Source organism: Sorex araneus, chromosome 2, assembly GCF_027595985.1.
Source record: "Sorex araneus isolate mSorAra2 chromosome 2, mSorAra2.pri, whole genome shotgun sequence".
NCBI classification, from domain to species: Eukaryota; Metazoa; Chordata; class Mammalia; order Eulipotyphla; family Soricidae; genus Sorex; species Sorex araneus.
In genome coordinates, this window is record NC_073303.1 from 208,496,982 (window position 1) to 208,516,106 (window position 19,125).

General features: G+C 68.2%; 1 protein-coding gene across 1 annotated transcript; it reads left to right on the forward strand.

Annotated features, from left to right (window-relative positions):
- Positions 1-414: 414 nt before the first annotated feature.
- On the forward strand, positions 415-18,771 carry HS6ST1 (heparan sulfate 6-O-sulfotransferase 1). The gene is made up of 2 exons (XM_055127628.1): positions 415-1,030; positions 16,127-18,771. Exons 1-2 carry the CDS (start codon positions 504-506, stop codon positions 16,833-16,835), a joined length of 1,236 nt encoding a protein of 411 aa, XP_054983603.1. The 5' UTR covers positions 415-503; the 3' UTR covers positions 16,836-18,771.
- Positions 18,772-19,125: the final 354 nt, after the last annotated feature.

Below are 19,125 nucleotides of genomic sequence, written 5' to 3' on the forward strand. Positions count from 1 at the left end.
GTCTCCGCGTGGGGGGGATGTAGAGGGGGCCCCACGGCGCGCCCCCTCCCACCCGCGGCGTCCCCGCGCGGCCCCGGAGCGCAGCCCCGCCGCGCGGGGGGCGGAGCCGGGGCCCGGCGCGGGCGGCGACGCCCAGAGGCGCGGCGGGGCGCGGGGCGGGGCGCGGGGCGGGGCGGCGCGGGCTGCGGAGACGCGGCGCGCGCGGGGGGCGGCGCAGAGCGTGGTCGACGCGGAGCGGGTGGCGGCGGCGGCGGCGGCGGCGGGCGCGGGGCCGGCGGGGGGCGCGGGCCGGGCCGAGGCGGAGCCGAGCCGGGAGCGGGGCCCGGAGCAGCGGGGCCGCGCGCGCGCGGGGGGCAGCCGTGGCGCCGCGCCGGGCCGGGGCCGGGGCCGGGGCCCGCGCCGCGCCGGGCCGCCCGGGCGCCGAGTGAGCGGGCCGGAGCGCGAGCGGCGGCTGCTGCGCCCCCCGCGCCCCCCGCGCCCCCGGGCCCCGGCGATGGTGACACATGCGGCGGCGGCGCGCCGGCGGCAGGACCATGGTTGAGCGCGCCAGCAAGTTCGTGCTGGTGGTGGCGGGCTCGGCGTGCTTCATGCTCATCCTCTACCAGTACGCGGGCCCGGGGCTGAGCCTGGGCGCGCCCGGCGGCCGCGCGCCCCCCGACGACCTGGACCTCTTCCCCACGCCCGACCCGCACTACGAGAAGAAGTACTACTTCCCCGTGCGCGAGCTGGAGCGCTCGCTGCGCTTCGACATGAAGGGCGACGACGTGATCGTCTTCCTGCACATCCAGAAGACGGGCGGCACCACCTTCGGCCGCCACCTGGTGCAGAACGTGCGCCTCGAGGTGCCCTGCGACTGCCGGCCCGGCCAGAAGAAGTGCACCTGCTACCGGCCCAACCGCCGGGAGACCTGGCTCTTCTCGCGCTTCTCCACCGGCTGGAGCTGCGGGCTGCACGCCGACTGGACCGAGCTCACCAACTGCGTGCCCGGCGTGCTGGACCGCCGCGACCCTGCGGCGCTGCGCACGCCCAGGTGAGCGCGGGGCTGCAGGCTGGGGCGGCGCGGGCAGCGGGTCGGGGGTGGGTGGGGGTCCTGGGCCCCGCTGGCCGGCCGGCCTGCACCCTCCCAAGTTCGCAGCCCTCCCCGGCCACCCTTGTGCGCCACCCCCCCCCGTCCCCCCAGCCGTCACTCTCGCCCGCCCCGCGCCCCCTCCGTGCCACCTTTGGTCCCGCTCCCCTGGGTGGCCCTCAGCCCCGGTGTCCCCGGCTGCACCGCCCCGGCTGCCCTGGAGCCTGCGCCACCCCCGGCTCCCGGGAGCGGTCGGTTCCGGCGGGAAAGCTCATTCCGGAGCGTGCGGAGCTCCCCTGCGGCGAGGGCCCGACCCCTGGCACCCCTGCCCAGCACCCGCGCGGGGCCCCCCTGCCCCGTGGCAGGCCTTGAGGGGCCCCAGGGAGCCGGGGTGAGGGGCTGCCTCCGCGCCCCGGGCTGGGCTGTGCGGGTAGAACAAAGGCCGGTGGAGCCAGCCGGCGGGGAGGCCGCCTTCCTCCTGCTTCCCGCTGGGCCGGGGTCGGGAGCACCTGTGTGGCCACACACCTGCCACGGCCCCCCCCCCCCCCCCCCCGCAACACACACACCCCACCCCTGCACGCTGGGGACCCTGCAAGTTGGGGGCCCCAGTTTGGGAGGAGGTGCTGGGGGCCCTCCCCCGGGAAGCGGTGCAGCCGGAACTCAGCTTGGAGTGGAGGTGGGGGGTCTCCTGCGCGTCCCGGTGCAACCTCGGGCGTGGGGCTCCCCCTGGAGCTGAGACTCCTCCCCCCGGCAGGCACACACACACTTCTTTTGTTTCTTTCCCACCCTGGCCTCTCGCTGGGGGCCGTGCGTTAGCAGGGTACCCCCGGCACTCTGCAGGGTCAGGGTGCAAGCGAGAGCCAGGTGGGGTGCAGAGCCCCGAACCGTGTCGGTTCCGTGTGCGTTTCTGGGCTCAGCCCGGCCCTTTTCCCGGGGTCTCCTCCAGACGGCCAGGAAGTGGGGGTGCGGGGCGGCCTCTGCCGGCGTCCAGCCTTGAGGCGGCCCTTGCTGTCCATCCAGGGTGCCCAGAGCTCCCTGGGCGAGTGCCCACCCGGGGCCTGGGCGCCTGCCACCACCTGCCCACCTGGGCCCAGGGGCCCTAGACACACCCGCCCCCTCCCGTGGGCGCCTCCCTGTCTGCAGGAGTGGGGGCTGGGAGGCCCCCGCCGTCTGCTGGAGGGAGACTGTGCGGGACCTGCGGGGCTGCCAAGACGCCAGCCGTCCCCGCAGCCATGGCGCGGGGCCCAGCGGGGCCCAGCCCGCACCGCCTGGGACGCTGGCTGGCTGCTGAGGAGCCCCCCGGCCCCGGCGCCGCAGCCCGGAGCCCCTCCCCGGAGCCCGCTGGTGTCTGCCCGAGTCCCCTCTCCTTCCCGGCTGTCTGGATTGTTCCCTAATGAGCTTCCTCCCGGCCGGCAGCCCGGCTTTGTGCCGCTGCCAGCCCGGCGCCCAGCAGGCAGAGGCACCCGCTCCCGCCCTGTTCCGGAGGGGGCGAGGACCCCCGTGTCTTCTCGGCTCCCGGAGCCAAGCGGGGCGGGGCGGGGGTGGCTAGGGGGGCGCATCTCCTTGCCCGGAAGCATGTGCTGAGTGTCCCCCCAAGCCCCCCCACCGTCCCCCCGGGTCCCTGGGGCACTGGGAGGGTCCCAGAAGCTGTGCGGGCCTTGGGGGGCCCTCAGAGGACCTGGGTGTGATCGCAGACCACCCATGGGCAGTCCTGGGCCCACCCTGGGGCCCCGCCTGCCCCCAGCCCCTGTGGGGGCCCGAGAGAGTGTGGAGGGAAGGCACGTGCCTTGCGGGTGACTGAGGCCAGCCCAGACCCCCCCCCCCACCCCAGCGCTGCAGTGTCCCCTGAGCACTGCTGGGAGTGAAGCCTGAGGGGCTCGTGGGTGGCCCGGGGTCTGCCCCTTGGCCTCGCCCTAGTTCCCTGCTTCAGCCCGCGCCCCCCGCCCCACTGCTGCCTGGCCCCCTCCCTGCCCCACACAGAACCCTGCCGCCCCGTGTGTCCCTCTGTGGCTTGGTGGCACTGCCCAGAGGGTCACGTGTCAGAACCAGTGACAACTGCTGCCACCACCCTCCCCTCGCACCCACGGCTGCCCCCTAGCCGGACTCAGCCTGCACCTCCTCCCCTCCCCTGCCCCCGTGGGTGGCGTGGGCTGCCAGGACAGCGTGAGCACGGCCCCCCAAGCAGCCATCCCCGGAGCCCACCGGGAGTGACCCCGGAGTGCAGAGCCAGCTGTGAAGGAAAGGGAAGGAGTACGGGGACCCGTCTCACCTTGTCACTGTCTTGTTGGTTACCTGCAGACACAGACGCCTGCCCTCCCTGGCACGGTTGCTCTGCCCGGTCCGGGCCTTCCTGTCCCCGGGGCCCGTCACTCCCAGAGTCCGGGGTGGCAGCGGGCAGCTGGGTGACCCGGGGCGGGGCTCTGCGCCTCTCTGGTGGGGGGTCGGGGTTTGCAGCAGGGCGCGAGGCTTGGCGGCGTCTGGTCCTAGACCGTTCTTCCTCGTGCCCACCCTGCCCTGTTCGCGCCCCCCAGTCGTGGCAGCGGGTGGCAGGCGGGGAGGGAGGGGGGAGAGCTCGCCGCCACCTTCCGCGCCCTTTGGGGTGTGACAGTGAAGGGCCCTGCGGGTGCCTGGAGGGGCCGGGGTCGGGTGGGCAGGCCCGGGTGCCGCTGGGTTGGCCGCAGGGCGCCTCTGTGGCCCTCGGCGTCTCTGAGCCTTGTGGCGTCAAATGCCCCAACACAGCAGCTCCTCTGGGGCACTGAGTACTGCTGCGGGGTTCCTTGGGTGGGGGGGGGTTACCCCCAGTGGTGCTGAGGGCTTGCTCCTGAGTCTGTGCTCAAGGGTCGCTTCTGTCTGTCTCGGGTGCCGGGGATGGCGCGGAGCTCGGCCTTAGCCCTGTGCCGTCCCCAGCCCTGATGTGGCCTTCTCCAACCTGCCGACTGCATCCCCGCCCTGCATGAGGCAGTGCCGCCCCCGGGATGTGCTCTGGAGGGTGCCCGTGCCCCGTCACCCCCGATGCCTCCCCCCGCCGGTGTGTGGAGGCTGCGGCTCAGCCCGACCCTGAGAGCAGGTGCAGCTTCCTGGCTCTGGGTCCCAGGGGACGGGGGAGGCCAGACTAAGAGGCACAGGCCCCCGTCTCTGGGCCCCCCAGCCACATCCAGAAAGCCGGGGGCCCGGCTGAGTGTGGCCTGTTCTCCTGCCCGTCCACGGAGGAGGCCACGCGTGCTGAGGCCTGCGGAGGCCTCGTGGCCCTGGACGGGTGGTGCGGCATGGCGTGCTGACAGCGTGGCTCTGCGGGATCGGTGCCTCGCGGGGCCGCTCAGGCCTCCAAACCTGCTCCGGGGTCCCCCGCCTGGTGGGCACAGCCTAGGGCCCTGGACCCGCTGCAGAGAGAAGTCAGATTGTCAGCTGGGCGCGGGGCCTCTGCGGGCTCGCGGGTGCCGGGCGGGAAGGGGGGGTGGTGCGGGGCACGCGTCAGCCCTCTGAGCTGGGCCCTGTCCCTGGGCCGTGATTCATCAGCGCGTGAGTCTCCGGGGCCCGAGGCGGATGTGCAGGGAGGTTTGCGGGAGGTTTGCGCCTCGGGACACTCGGGCTCCTCTTCCTGTCACGTCCGGGATGGCAGGAGGTGAGATGGATGCAGGCAGGAAGTCCCAAGTCCCCGTGGCCTGCCAGAGTCTGCAGCTGGGCGTGGTTGGCACCCGGCCCCCTCGAAGCCACGGGGACGAATGGGACCCATGAGGGATGGGGCGTGCGAGGGGCCTGTGGCGTGTGTCTGGGCCGGGCCTTTCCTGCCCTCGTCCCTCTGTCCCTCCCTGGGCTCCGTCAGCCCGCGGGCAGTGGCCTGGCTGTCTCCACATGCCCACCCGCCCGGAGCCCCTCCAGGCCGAGGGGCCTCAGAGGCCGTCCCCTCGCCAGCCGCTGCCTGTTCCCTTCCTGCCCCGGGGCTGTAGCTGTGGCCCTGTGAGCGTCTGCAGGATCCCAGAGCAGCCCCGAGCCCTCAGTGTAGACGTGGCCTCGAGGCTTCCTGTGCCCGCCCGTGTAGCCGCACAGCCAGGCCCTGCCGGCCGGGAGGGAGCAGACACAGCTGGGGCAGGGGTGCAGCCCCTGTGTGTGTGTGGGGGGGGTGCAGTGAGCCCTCCCCCGTCACCCCAGGCTCTCCCCGGCCCCTCGGTGCTCAGGTCCAGCCCTGCCTGCTTCCCAGCCGGCCTCGGCCCCCGTTTGTGCACGGGGGCGCACAGCAAGGCCGGGGGTGGGGTCCGAGCAGATCAATAACTGTCAGGCAGGGGCATGGCTGCAGAGAGGACAACTCTGAGGCTGGTGGTCTGCGAGGCCGGAGTGGCAGGTGGTCCTGCTGCAGTGGGGTGACCGTGGGGTGACCGGAGCAGGCGTGTCTGCCGTGCCCGGGACCAGGGCCCTCGGGTGGGGGGGCTCTGCCTTCGCCTCTGTGTCCGGGCGAGAGCTGCAGCCTGGGTCGGCCCCGGGCCCCGTCCCGCTCCCTGTCACCTGGGCGGGGTGTCTGCAGGGGTGCGGGGTGTATGAAGGACCTGTGTGGGGTGCTCCGGGTGTTTCCGGGGAGCTGGTGTTTGGGGAAAGGACAAGAAGGAGCCCCACGGGGCCAGGCCAGCTGCTGGAGTCTCTGTTGAGGTGCCGGTCCTCCCATGCCTCAGTTTCCCCGCCTGCAGGTGGGTTCCTGAGAGCCGCTGCCCTGCAGGGAGGCACTTGGAACTGTGCCAGGTGCTGGAAGGGGGCAGCAGTTTGTCCCTGCAGAGAAAGGGGCCTCCTGCCAGCAGTGTCCTGCCACCCAGCATCCTCAGAGGCTCACTAGGGCCGGCCAGGCCTCAGCCGTGGGGTCCACATGTTCCCCCTATCCCTGGCTTTGGGGTCCTCCTGTGCCCACACCCCCAGGGCCAGGGTGCAAGGGACACTGGGGCGGGGGCCGGAGGGGCAGCAGCGGGATCCACTCTTGACTGGGAGCCTTGAGAGGGGTGGGGGGGACTCAGTCCAGGGGGCTCGTCCCTCTCCCTGGCCTTCACCCCCCCTGGGGGACCCAGCGCCCCCCCACCCCATCTTTCCGCGTGGGTGCCCCGCTGCCTCCTGACAGATCCGCTGCCCGCAGGGTCCGGCTGGGGACGGAGCACAGCACGGCATGTGGAGACAGCCCCCGGGTGCCCCCACCCACCCCTTAGCCCTGTTGAGTCTCTGTTCTGTCCGGCTCTGTCGCCTGTCCACCCATGCATGCGTGTTGGCGAGGGTGTGCTGGCCTCTTCTTCCCGCCCATGGACGGCGGCCCTTGACCCGGGGGTGCCAGCACCAGGCCCGGCCCAGCAGCAGCCACTTCCGCCCGGGCTCTCACTCCCGTTGACCCGCACCCCTCAGGTCAGGGCACCCCCTTTCCCCAGGGGACAGGGGCCTGGGGGCTTCCCCAGAAGGAGGCCAGTGCCCATCTGCCCCAGGTCAGTGTGAGGGTCCCTCTCAGAAGGAGACCCCCCCCAGCCCGAGCAGGGCTCAGCATGTGTGCCCTGGCCGCCCCTCTCCTGGGCCCCCCCTCCCGTCCCGGTCAGTCTCCTCGGCTTCGGGGTCCGTGGGGAGGGGCCCTGCGGCGGGGCAGGTAGGAGCTGGGCATCTGGACCTTCTCTCTGGAGCCCCTGCGGGAGAGAGCACTGGCCAGACCGCGGTGGACAGGCCAGGAGCACAGAGGGCTCTGCTTGGCCAGGTGCCGTGGGGGGCTCAGCACAGTGGTCCCGGCTGCGGGGACGCAGGGCGGGGGGTGTGCAGGACTGGCAGGGGGCCCAGTGGTGCCCGGTCTGTCCCCTCCCTGGCCGGGCCCTGAGTGACGCGTGCGTGACAGTCTCAGACTAACACGGCTCCCTGCCCCACGTGCTGCTGGTAGAGCCACGTGCCTGCTTCAGGCCTGACACACGCGCGCACATACACACATACACGAATGCATGCACGAACACGCGCACACACACACACACATGCATGCACGCGCACGCTCACACATACACACACATTGGGACCCCCTGAATGAGTTTATCGGGTCAGGACACACACACACACCCCGGGCCCCCCTGAATGAGTTCATCAGGTCAGGACACACACACACACACACACACACACATACACCCCGGGCCCCCCTGAATGAGTTCATCGGGTCAGGACACACACACACACACACACACACACACACACACACACACACACACCCCGGGCCCCCCTGAATGAGTTTATCGGGTCAGGACACACACACACACCCCGGGCCCCCCTGAATGAGTTCATCGGGTCAGAACACACACACACACACACACACACACACCCCGGCCCCCCCTGAATGAGTTCATCGGGTCTGTGTCAGGACACACACACCACACACACACACACACACACACACACACACACACACACACCCTGGGCCCCCCTGAATGAGTTCGTCGGGTCTGTGTCAGGACACACACACACACACACACACACACACACACACACACACACACACACACACACACACACCCAGGCCCCCCTGAATGAGTTCATCGGGTCTGTGTGCCCTTCCTACAGGCAGGGACCCCAGGAAGGGGGGCCGAGCGAAGCCTCCCAAGAGCCTGCAGCCTGGCCCTGGCCCTGGCCCTGGCCCTGGCCCTGGCCCTGGCCCTGGCCTGTCCTGGCCCTGCTCGAGGCCTGGCGAAGGCGGGCGGCCAGGGCGGGCGGGAGGCTCCGCTCTGTTCCTGGAAGCCGGGCTGGCGGCTCGCCGGGGCCAGTGTGTTTCAGGAGGGAGCTCAGGTGTCGGCGGCCGGGGGGCCGGTGGAGGGGGGCCCAGCTGGCATCCGGCCCTGCGGCCTGGACAGCTGCGTTCTGAGGCGCCACCAGGGTCTTCCCCAGCCCCCCGGCCGCTGCGAGGACTGACCCCCACCCGCCCACAGGGCCCCCAGGGTCGCGCTGTCCGCCTGGGCAGTGCGGTTTCTCACTGTGGGGGGGGGGTGCTTCCCACACGCCCAGGCCTGGGACCCCCCAGCCCAACCCTGCCGCCCCGAGGGTCACTGTGTCCTGCTGGGGGTCAGAGGGGCCTGCAGGGGCGGGTCCTGCATGGGGCGGGCAGCCGCGCTCTCCTGACCAGGGCTGCTGTCTGCAGGCGCCGGGCTGACCCGCCCTGGACCTGCCCTTCCCCGCAGCGAGCTCGGGCGGGAGTGCCCGGCTCGCCCCCTCGCTCCTGACCCTGCCCGCTGCTCACGCACCCGACCCCACAGTGCTCAGACACAACTCCCGAGTGCTCTCACCTCACATGCACACACCTCTGGACTCGCCCGCACTCGCCCACGGCCACGGGCCCACACGCATTCACAGCCCCGCACGCACACGTGCTCATTCGTGCACACCCACACTCGCCACAGCCGCACCGCCGCACACACGTCCTCTCCTCCTTCACGTGTGCATACACACACTCACACTCAGACACACCCATACATGCACATACACTCAGACATACATACATATGCATGCACACATACATGCACACATATACTCAGACTCACATGCACACACACTCATGCATTTGCGCACACACACATGCACACACACTCATACATTCGCGCACACACTCCAACACACACATGCATACACAGACACATTCACACATACACACACACACACACACACACACACACACCACTCACTCGGGCTCTCAGCGGCCGCCCGTGCTGTGCTGACTCACAGATTCCGGACAAGGTTCCTTTTCCCGTCCAAGTGGTCAGCACTGGGGCCCTCCCGCCCTGGCAGGCCTCTCCCTGCTGTCCCGGGTCAGAGCTGAGCCATCGCCCCTCCCACCCCCGACCTGGGACCTTCCTCGCCCCTGCTGCCCCAGGCCGCCCAGCCCTGGGCCTGCAGGGGTGGAGCCAGAGGAGCTCTGTCCCGGCGGGAGAGAAAGGTGTGTGTGAGTGTCTGAGAGTCTGTGTGTGTCTGTGTGTGAGTCTGTATCTGTGTGTGTCCGTCTGTGTGAGTCTGTGTTTGTGTGTGAAAGTCTGTGTGAGTCTGTGTGTATGAGTCTGTCTGTGTGTGAGTCTGTGTGTCTGTGTGAGAGTCTGTGTGTGAGTGTGTGAGAGTGAGGATGTTGGTGTGGTGAGTGGGGGGGGGGGCGTGTATGTTCCTATTTCTCACCCTTTGGCGCCTGTGGGGGGGGGCCACTACAGCCTCACCTCAGGCTGGGCCGGGAGGTGTGGGCCTCCAGCCACCCCCGTCCCCTGGGTCCCTGGTCTCCCCCAGGACCCCCACCCTGGGCGGCCTCACCCCGGGAGAGCCTTGCCCTGCCCTGCTGAGCGCCCGCCCCGCTGACCCCCGCTCTGTGCCGGGAACTGGCCTGTTTCCTCCCGGGGCCCTCGGGCGGGTGTCCGGAGGCCGGCGACCTTGTTCCCTGCCCAGCCTCCGCATCTCCCCCCTCCAGCAGAGGGGACGTGCCGGCCGCGGGTGGGTGCAGGGGGGGATGAGATGGGCCGGCCCAGCCCTGGAGAGGCCGGGGTGCTGGCAGGGGGGTTTGCTGGGCGTGGACGTGCCCCGGTCTGCAGCGGTGCTCGGGACAGGCTGCCGGGACACCGCCCCCCCCCCCCGTCCTCGTGGAGCCTCGCCTGCGGCCCAGGCCGCGTCCGCCCTGTGTCGCGTGGGGCAGTGGGGCCCGTGCGGAGGCAGGAGTCTGCCCGCCTGCACCCGGGGCCAGCGCTGACCTGCAGGGGCTGGAGCCGGGAGGTGACGGGCGCCACCCAGTGCAGACTCCGGGCTCTCCCCGCAGTGGCCGCCCCCTGCCCGCTGCCTCTGCATCGTGGGACCCCGTCGGTGTCACTGTGTCGCCGGCCGGGACTCGGAGGAGGGGCCCGACAACGCCCACCCCGGGGAGAAAACCCAGGGTCACGGCGGTGTGTCTGGACCGACGTTGCCGGCCTGAACCCCGCCTGGCAACTGCACGTGGCGCGTGTTTGAGCGGGAGCGGGTCACGCAAGGGAGGAGCAGGGGGGAGGGGGGAGGGAGGGAGGGAAACTGTCTGGGAGGTATGCGAGAGCCTCGATGCTTGCACCCCGGGCTCCTGCTCTGGGTGCTTCTCGGAGCACTCGGGGCCCCGCGCCCAGGCCCGGACATGGCTCGGGGCTCTGCTCGGCCCAAAGCCCTCCTCTCCCTGCTTGGGAGGGCCCGGGAGCCGCTCCCTGGGGGCCAGGCCTCCCGCCAGGCCGCCTTCCCGCGTAGGTGCTGACGCACTCGCAGCGCCCGGGCCCGAGGGGCCTGGCCCCCAGGACGCGCCCACCTGTGGATGCGGCCAGAGAGGTGCCGGCTTCCCTCTGCGGCTGGTGCGACAGCGTGGCCACGGCCCGCCGGGACACTGGGCTCGGGGAGGGACGGCCCTGGGGCTCAGCGGGCGAGAGCGGCAGGCCAGCTGCCGTCCCCCACCCCCCACTTGGAGGGAGGCGGAGAGAACCCGGGCCTTCCGAGTCGGGAGCACTGTCTCCTGTCCCCCCCGTACGGAGTCCCTGCCGGGAAGCGGGATTTCTCGCCCCAGTGTGTGTGTTGAGGCCGAGGGGCACGGGGGGTGGCGAATCTCGAGGAGAGAGGTTCCGAGATTGAAGAGGTGACCCCCTCCCACCTTCCCTTGCCTGCTCTCTGGGTTTGAGTCCGTTTGCTTTCATTCCCCTTTGTCCCTGTGTCCGTGATTGGGTGGGGTGGGGGGGAGAGGGGAGGAGGCTGGGCCTTTACCGCGGCCCAGAAGAGTTGGCATATAGTATTGGAGATTTTTTTTTTTTTACTCAAGTTTGCAGAAATATTGGCATTGTCTTGTGTAGGAATTCCCCGCACACACTCTTTGGAAAATGTCAAACCTAGAAAATAGTAGGACAGTAGGAAAGGCAGCTTAGCGCTTTCGGCTGGGCGTGCGGGGTGTTGGTCTTTTGGCGTTTGCTCCTGTGTGAGTGCTCGCGTACTCTGTGTTTCCACGTGCGTGTGTGTGTGTGTGCACGCGCACACACATCTCCGATCTCTGGGCTTCTTCTTTTCTTGCTGTTGGCAGAAAGGTCCAGAATTCCACTGTGGTTATTCCTCGGGGCTCGAACCTTGTAGGAAGATTCTTCATTCCTCCCTGTGGCAGATTTGGGGCTTGGCTCGTTGGGGGGGTTTGTTCCGTGTCGACTCACTCTCCGAGTGCTCTTCCGTGATGATGAAGAATGACTGTCGCACTCGTGTGGCACCGACAGCGTCTGTTTCCCGTGTGTGTCCCCCTGCTGCTTCCTCCCGTGCTTGGTGCGAACACGTGAGTCTGTCCCGACTCTGCAGCACCGTGCGACTTCTCCCTCAGGGCTCCACGGGGACCTCCCTCCCGCCCCCCAGTGCCCCAGTGTGCCGTGCTGGGGAGCCAAGGGCCTGGGGCACAGCCGTGTCCTGTAAGCGTGCGAGAGTGGCAGAGGGTGTCCGGGTGCTCAGCAGTTGGCCCCCGGGCTGCGGTGTCCCCGCCCCCCATCTCTGGCTGGCACTGGGCGGACACAGAGACTCCGCATCTGCTGTCCAGCATCCAGCCGGGCTGACTCAGAGACCGGGACGGTCAGAGACAAGGTCCTGTGCCCGCCTGGAGACGGGCCCCTCCCAGAACCCGTGTCCACCCGCCAGCAGTGTTCCCCACGCGGGCACTCGACAGCGCTGCCCGCTCTGTGACGGGCTCGGGGCACACACACACACGTGCCCTTCCATGCCCAGGCCCGGCCGTCCTGCCCCTGTGCCCTGCTCCGGCCAGACCTGGGCTGTCTGAGTCCCGCAGGGCGGGGCTGGCGTGTGCTACCCTTGGCCTCACGCGTGTCCTGCACACACCGCCCTGTGCCCGCCGCTCCCAGCCGGGGCCCGCAGGAGGGCAGCGCCCCCACCCTGTCCTGCACCCCCTTCCCCGGCTCTGGGGCGGGTGGGAGCCAGGCGGGGGCACACCCGTGTCTCGTGCCGTGTGGGGCCTTTGCACGCCTGCGTCTCTCCCCTGGGCCCCCAGCTGGAGCCCGGGCCGGGCTGGGGGGCCTCTCAGGAAAGCCCCTCTCCCCTTTGCGCCCTAGAGGCTGCCGGAGAGCCGCCCCCACCCCGAGCCCAGCCAGGCGGGTGCTCCTGCCCTCCCGGAGCAGGGTGGGGGCGGCTCTAGACCCCGGGGCCACGGCACAGGCCAGAGCTCGCTGGGTGGGTGCGGTAGCCCCAGCACCAGGGTGTCCTCTGAGGACTGGCGGGCAGCACCTGAGCCCACCGGGGACAGTCTCTCGTGGCCCCTTCCTCACCTCTGGCGGCCCAGCCCGGGGGACCCTCCCCCAGAGCGCGCCCCCCACATCTGGGCCCGGGGTGTCTGCGGAGACGCTTCCTCTGGGGGTGCAGCCTGGTGGGAGTGGGGGTGACTGTGCTCACGGCACCTGACACGCGTGGCTCTGGCCTTGGCCCCCCCGCCCGCCCGCGCCCCGGGGCTCACCCCGCTGGCTTCCTGCCGCCCCCGGGGTCTGACCCCCGCTCCAGGTCCCAGCGAGTCTGGGAAGCTGGGACGGGGGACCCCCTTCCCGGCCCCTGGCACGGAGTTTGGAGCCACTCTTGTCAGCCCCCTCCAGCCACGGCTCGGTGGGGTCTGGGACCTGCAAGGTTTGGTGCTGGGGGGGGAGGGGGCCGGGCCAGGGGCTTGTCCCAAGAAGCCGGGCTGTGTGGCGGCTGCTGAGCCCTGAGGGCGGTGGGGGGGCCGTGCACCTTCACCTGGACCCCCGGGTGCGGGCGGTGCCCTTGGGAGCGTCCCTGGTCGCCAGCCTCAGGGACAGGACCAGGCTGGGCGTCCACCGGAAGGTTCTCCCTGGGCCGGCCAAAGTCCACGGCCTCGGCAGTCCCCGCCCCGGGCCGGGCGTCCTGTATGTTGCTGGGGCAGGAGGGGCGTGGCCTGACGCTGGGCCACTCCTGGCTCTGGTCTGAGCACTGTGCAGGGGGCATCAGGCAGACCCTCCCGGCCCTGGTCTGAGCACTGTGCAGGGGGTGTCAGGCAGACCCTCCCGGCCCTGGTCTGAGCACTGTGCAGGGGGCGTCAGGCAGACTCTCCCGGCCCCCTCTGTGCCTGCAGCCCCTTCCGGAGTTAGAGACAAGCATGTGGGTTAGCCCGGGGCCCGAGGAGGCAGGGTGGGACTCTCCGGGACCCCCAGAGCGCGGCCGTGCCGCGAGGTCACTTGCCCTGGCGCCAGCCCCCCGATTTTCCCTCGGCCCCTCGACATTTGGCTCTGGGGCTGAGTTCATAGACAAGACGACGTTTCTTTGGTTTGGGACTTTTGTTGGTTTTGCGTTTGGAGCCACCCCTAGCAGTGCTCAGGGGTCGCAGTGCTCAGGGGGCCGCTGAGTGTCCTGGGGGCGGTGCGGGGGTCAGCCGTGTGTGTGCCAAGCGCTTTCCCGGCCGCGCTGTCTCCGCCCACCGTGTTTCCTTTAGCTAAGAGACTAATTCTGACGTGGGCTCGGCTCAGGGGTGCAGGAGGAAGCCCTGCCCTCGTGGGGCCTCAGTTTCCGCTTGTGTAGGACCCTTGTCCACAGCCCCGGACGCCTGAAGCACTGTTGGGATGGGCGGCCACAAGGCCCTCCTGGTGGCCTTTGCACCCTGACCCTCGGCCCCGGAGGACAGGGCTGTCCCTCCCGAGGGCCTCGTTCCAGCCGAGCTCAGCAGTGTGCAGGCTGCCAGGGCGTCGGCGCGGGGGGGCTCACGTGTCAGTGCTCAGCGGCGTCCCAGGTCTCCCTGCATGGCCTCCTCGGACCCCCCATGCCGCCTGGCCACGCCCCGGGGGCCTTGGCTCTGCCCTGGCCATGCCAGTCTGCTGTGCGGTCCACACTCCTGTGGCTTCCGGCCGTGCCCGGACGGAGGGGAGGAAACGGGGGCTGTGCCCGCGGGGGGCTGAGGGGTGGGAGCTGGTGCCTGTGGCTGGCCCTGCACCGGGGAAGACTGACCGCCACTGAGGGCGTGTGGGTGGATACCACTCGGACTGCGGGCGGGATCCTGGGCTCAGGTCAGTGAGGGGCCGCGTCCCCAGCCCGGCTCAGACTGCAGGGCTGAGCTCAGAGCTCTCCTCGCAGTCTCCTGCCGTGTGTGTGTACGTGTGTGTGCCTGTGCATGTGTCTCCGGCTCCCGGGTCACTCATGCCCTCAGCACTCAGACCCAAAAGGAAGCATGTTCCTTGCCCGAGAGGCGGATGCTGAGAGGGGAGGCGCTCACTTGCATCAGGGTATGATTTGGGAGCGTGCACACAGGTGCCCGAAGCACACCACACACACACACACACACACTCACACACACACACACCCTTGCCCCAAGAGAGCTTCCTTTGGCAGCCAAGTCACTGGGCAGGCTCCAGGCCGTGTGGAGTAGTAGGTCAGCAGCAGGGGGGGCATTGTGGGGGCGGGGGACATGCAGGCAGTGAGGACCTCAGAGCGCGGGCTCATTTGTGTAGGGTCCCCACACTCTTCTTTATTTCTATTTTTTTTTTATTACTGAATCACCGTGAGGTACAATTACAGACTTACAGACTTTCGTGCTTGCGTTTCAGTCATACAGTGGTCGAGTGCCCATCCCCCCACCAGTGCCCATTCTCCACCACCAGTGGTCCCAGCATCCCTCCCACCAACCCCACCTTGTCCCCTCCACTCCACCCCGCCTCTGTGGCAGGGCATTCCCTTTTGCTCTCTCTCTCCTTTTGGGTGTTGTGGTTTGCAGTAGAGGTATTAAGTGGCCATCATGTTCGGTCTATAGTCTACTTTCAGCCCGCATCTCCCATCCCAAACGGGTCCTCCCAGCACCCTTTACTTGGTGTTCCCTTCTCTGTCTGAGCTGCCTTTTCCCCCAGCATGTGAGGCTGGCATCCAAGCCGTGGAGCAATCCCCCTGGTCCTCCTTCTTGTCCTCCTCCTTGTCCCCCCACCCTCCTGCACCTTCCCGGGTCGCTGCGGCGTGTGGCAGGGCTGGGGCGGGGGCAAGTTCTGGTGGCATAGGCTCAGAGGCGGGGAGGGTGTCCTTCAGGGCCAGCGGGGACCGGGTGTGTGTGGGGACGGATCCCTGGTCTGCACAAACGCGGCTTCACCTACCCCTGCACAGTGGCCTGCCCGCCACAGAGACAAGCCTCTGGTCCTCGTCCTCCCGTCGGACTCTTGCCTCAGCCTGCAGTGCTCGGGACACGCCCAGCTCACAGGCTGTGTGGGAGAAAGTGTTACAGGAAGCACTTCACTGACCTACCCTGAGACAGGGACACGAGGGGCCGGTGAGACCCGTGCCGCAAGGAGGATACTTGCCGTGTCCACAGCCTCCGGGGTTCAACTCCGGCATCCCAGATGGTCCCCCAGGCCCCCGGGAGTGATCCCCAGACGCAGAGCAAGCCCTGATGAGCAGAGCCGGGTGTGCCTAAATTCTAGAAAGTAAATTAAAACAAGACCCTTTAGAATTTTAAAGCCAATATTATCTTCAAAATGTTTCTGATATGTGGAGGGAGGAGAAATAACAAAAAGGGACTATGGGGGATGAGTTAGATATTTTCTTGTAAGATCGCCAGAAAAATTAATTGTGTCTGGGAATAAATCATGGTTTTTAGCACTAAAATTACACATACAAGTCCCTACTGAAATTACTTTGAAAAGTTTAACAGTGACATAACTTTCCCAAAACCGACTGTCATTGTATCACTGTTGCTCATCGATTTGCTCGAGCGGGCACCAGTAATATCTCCATTGTGAGACTTGTTGTTGCTGTTTTTGGCATATTGAATACGCCACCGGGAGCTCGCCAGGCTCTGCCGTGCGGGCGGGATACTCTCGGTAGCTTGCCGGGCTCTCCGAGAGCCATAGCCGGGTCTCTGGGTGGTGTCTTCTGAGTGGTCAGTGCTCTGGTGGTCTGTTCCCTGGGCGGGTGCGGGGTCAGCCAGGCGGGTGAGGGGACGGCTGAGCGGGTAAGGGGATGGTTGGGCGGGTGAGGGCACGGTGTGGGTAGCGGGGAAGAGCTCCTTCCTGTACTCGAGGAGCCGTGGAGCCGGGCCCCGGGGCCCCGCGGCCCCTCCGCTGACCCTCGCTGTCTCCGCAGGAAGTTCTACTACATCACCCTGCTGCGGGACCCCGTGTCGCGGTACCTGAGCGAGTGGCGGCACGTGCAGCGGGGCGCCACGTGGAAGACGTCGCTGCACATGTGTGACGGGCGCACGCCCACGCCCGAGGAGCTGCCGCCCTGCTACGAGGGCACGGACTGGTCGGGCTGCACGCTGCAGGAGTTCATGGACTGCCCCTACAACCTGGCCAGCAACCGGCAGGTGCGCATGCTGGCCGACCTCAGCCTGGTGGGCTGCTACAACCTGTCCTTCGTGCCCGAGGCGCGGCGGGCGCAGCTGCTGCTGGACAGCGCCAAGAGGAACCTGCGCGGCATGGCCTTCTTCGGCCTCACCGAGTTCCAGCGCAAGACGCAGTACCTGTTCGAGCGGACGTTCAGCCTCAAGTTCATCCGGCCCTTCATGCAGTACAACAGCACGCGGGCCGGCGGCGTGGAGGTGGACGAGGCCACCATCCGGCGCATCGAGGAGCTCAACGAGCTGGACATGCAGCTCTACGACTACGCCCGGGACCTGTTCCAGCAGCGCTACCAGTACACGCGGCAGCTGGAGCGCCGCGAGCAGCGGCTCCGGAGCCGCGAGGAGCGGCTGCTGCACCGCGCCAAGGAGGCGCTGCCCCGGGACGAGCCCGAGGAGCCGGGCCGCGTGCCCACCGAGGACTACATGAGCCACATCATCGAGAAGTGGTAGTGGCCGCGGCGGGGAGGGGGACGCCCGCGGGGAGAGGGGCCAGGACGGACAGGGGCACGCAGACGGGGGCATGCACGCTCGCGCACACACACACACACACACACACATACACACACACACGGATATGCACACGGACACGCAAACACACACGGACACGCACATGGAGGCACAGAGTTGCCCACACGCACACACGGAGGCACAGAGTTGCCCACACACACACACAGACACAGGCACACAGATGTAGGCACATGCATTTACATGCCTGGGCATGCGGGCACACACACACTCGGGCACACGCTGCACGTGTAAACTTACGCGTGTCCATGTCCAGGCAGACACACACGTAGACACATACATACACACACGAACACAGGCAGCATACCTGCTCGCAGACACAGACAAGCACATCCATGGCCTTGCAGGCACACGTGCATGCACACGCAGACACATGGGTACGCCCGGGCCCCTGCATACACACGAGGGCCCACCCGAACTCTCCCCGCGCGTCCCACCTCTCCCTCCCCTCCGGGCCCGGAGAACAGGACTCGGGGCGGTGGGCCCAGGCATGGTTTGTCCCCAGCGGGGCACACTCATCGCGTTCACGGCAGCCCAGGGGTGCCGGAGGAGGTGGGCGTGGCAGAAGCGGGCGCTCCCGCACCACGTATCCCCTCACCCGCTTGCCGGGCTCTGCAGTGTCACCAGCACCCCGGGGCCTGCGTCCCAACCAGGGGCCTCGGGATCAGGGTGCCCAGCCCTGGGGCTGGAGGCAGTGCAGCCTTCGCTTCTAGACTGCAGACCCCACTCCAGGGCACCCAGGGGTGGGGGGCTGGGACGGAGGGAGCCGCCCGGCTGGTCCTGCACAGATGCAGGGTGCCCACGAGCCACTCCTTGCCGCCCCCTCGCCATCTGCCCTCCCCCGAGGGTGTGTCTGCAGGGCCGCCCCACCCTGCGTGGCCAGTCGGCCGTCAGACTCGTGGCCCGGGGCATGGACAGCGCGGCCGAGGCCCCTGAGCCACACGCGGGGCCCTCGGATGCCCAGGAGAGGGACCATGGTGACCGGGTTCTCCTTCGGGGCAGCCGTGGCTCTGGGTGACTCCGTGCCCCCTGCCCCACGCCCCCCCCCCCCCCAAGGCCCTGTGCCTGGCAGCAAAGCAGCCGGAGATGCCATGTCCCTCCTGTGGTCTGGGCTCAGGGAGGGGCGAAGGGAGCCGGGCGGGGGGTGGGAATCCAGGAGGCAGAGGGGCCCTGGGCCCGGGTGGGTTTGAGACTCGGTGGCCCTGGTGAAGGCGGGGGAAGGTCGTCCTCAGGACCTGCTCGTGGTCTGCAGGGCACCCACTCGGGCTCTGGACTCTCACATAAGCATGCAGGGCGCCTCCCGGGAGAAGGATGCAGCCCCCCAGCGCCCCCACTCCGGACCCCCTCCCCGGGCAGCCCCCTGCGTGAGGGCCGGAGCGCGGATCTGTTTTGTACATATGGGAATGTTTCCACTTCAGACCCCGGGTGCCCGTTCACACGCGGACACAGGTCTCCACGCCGTGGCTGAGCCTGGGGGCGGGGGGGTGCCCTTCTGGTGCCAGGCTGCAGGCACCGTGTGGCATCCCGGCCTCCAACTGTTCTCCCCGCACTGGCCCTGCTTGGCGGTGCCCATGGCGGGGACAGCAGCCCTGGGCAGTGGAGAAGGACTCTGAACTTTGGGGGTGAACTGGAAGTGTTTGAGCTGAACCCAGGAGCATTTAAAGCTTTATTTATTTATAGCTTCTTCTTAAAAAAAAAAAAGGTTTAAAAAGGAAAGAAAGGAAAGCATTGAGAAGAAACCCTTTGGTTATTCGGACAAAACACAAAGAGAAAAGGATGATGGGAAAGCAAATCAGTTATCTCCTTGTTTCTGTCTAGGTCAGAAATGAATGTTAGCCGAAGAAATAAACCCTGAAAAGGAGCCACACGTGTGCTGTAGTCTGTGTCGAGACCACCCTGCCCGGCATGGCAGTGCGGGACCCCTGCCCCCCCCAGCCCTGCCCTCATGCTCAGAGCGGACCTTGTGTGCACGGTGCCCACCCAGACGGGGGCTGGGAAGTCAGCCCCCACCTTCCCCAAGAAATGTGTGTGTCAGAGCCCGAGAGACAGACAGCAGGTTGGACGCTTGCTTTGCCTGGGACTGACCCCAGTGCGATCCCCGGCATCCCACATGTGATTTTTTTTTTTTTTTTTTGGTTTTTGGGTCACACCCGGCGATGCACAGGGGTTACTCCTGGCTCTTCACTCAGAAATTACCCCTGGCGGTGCTCAGGGG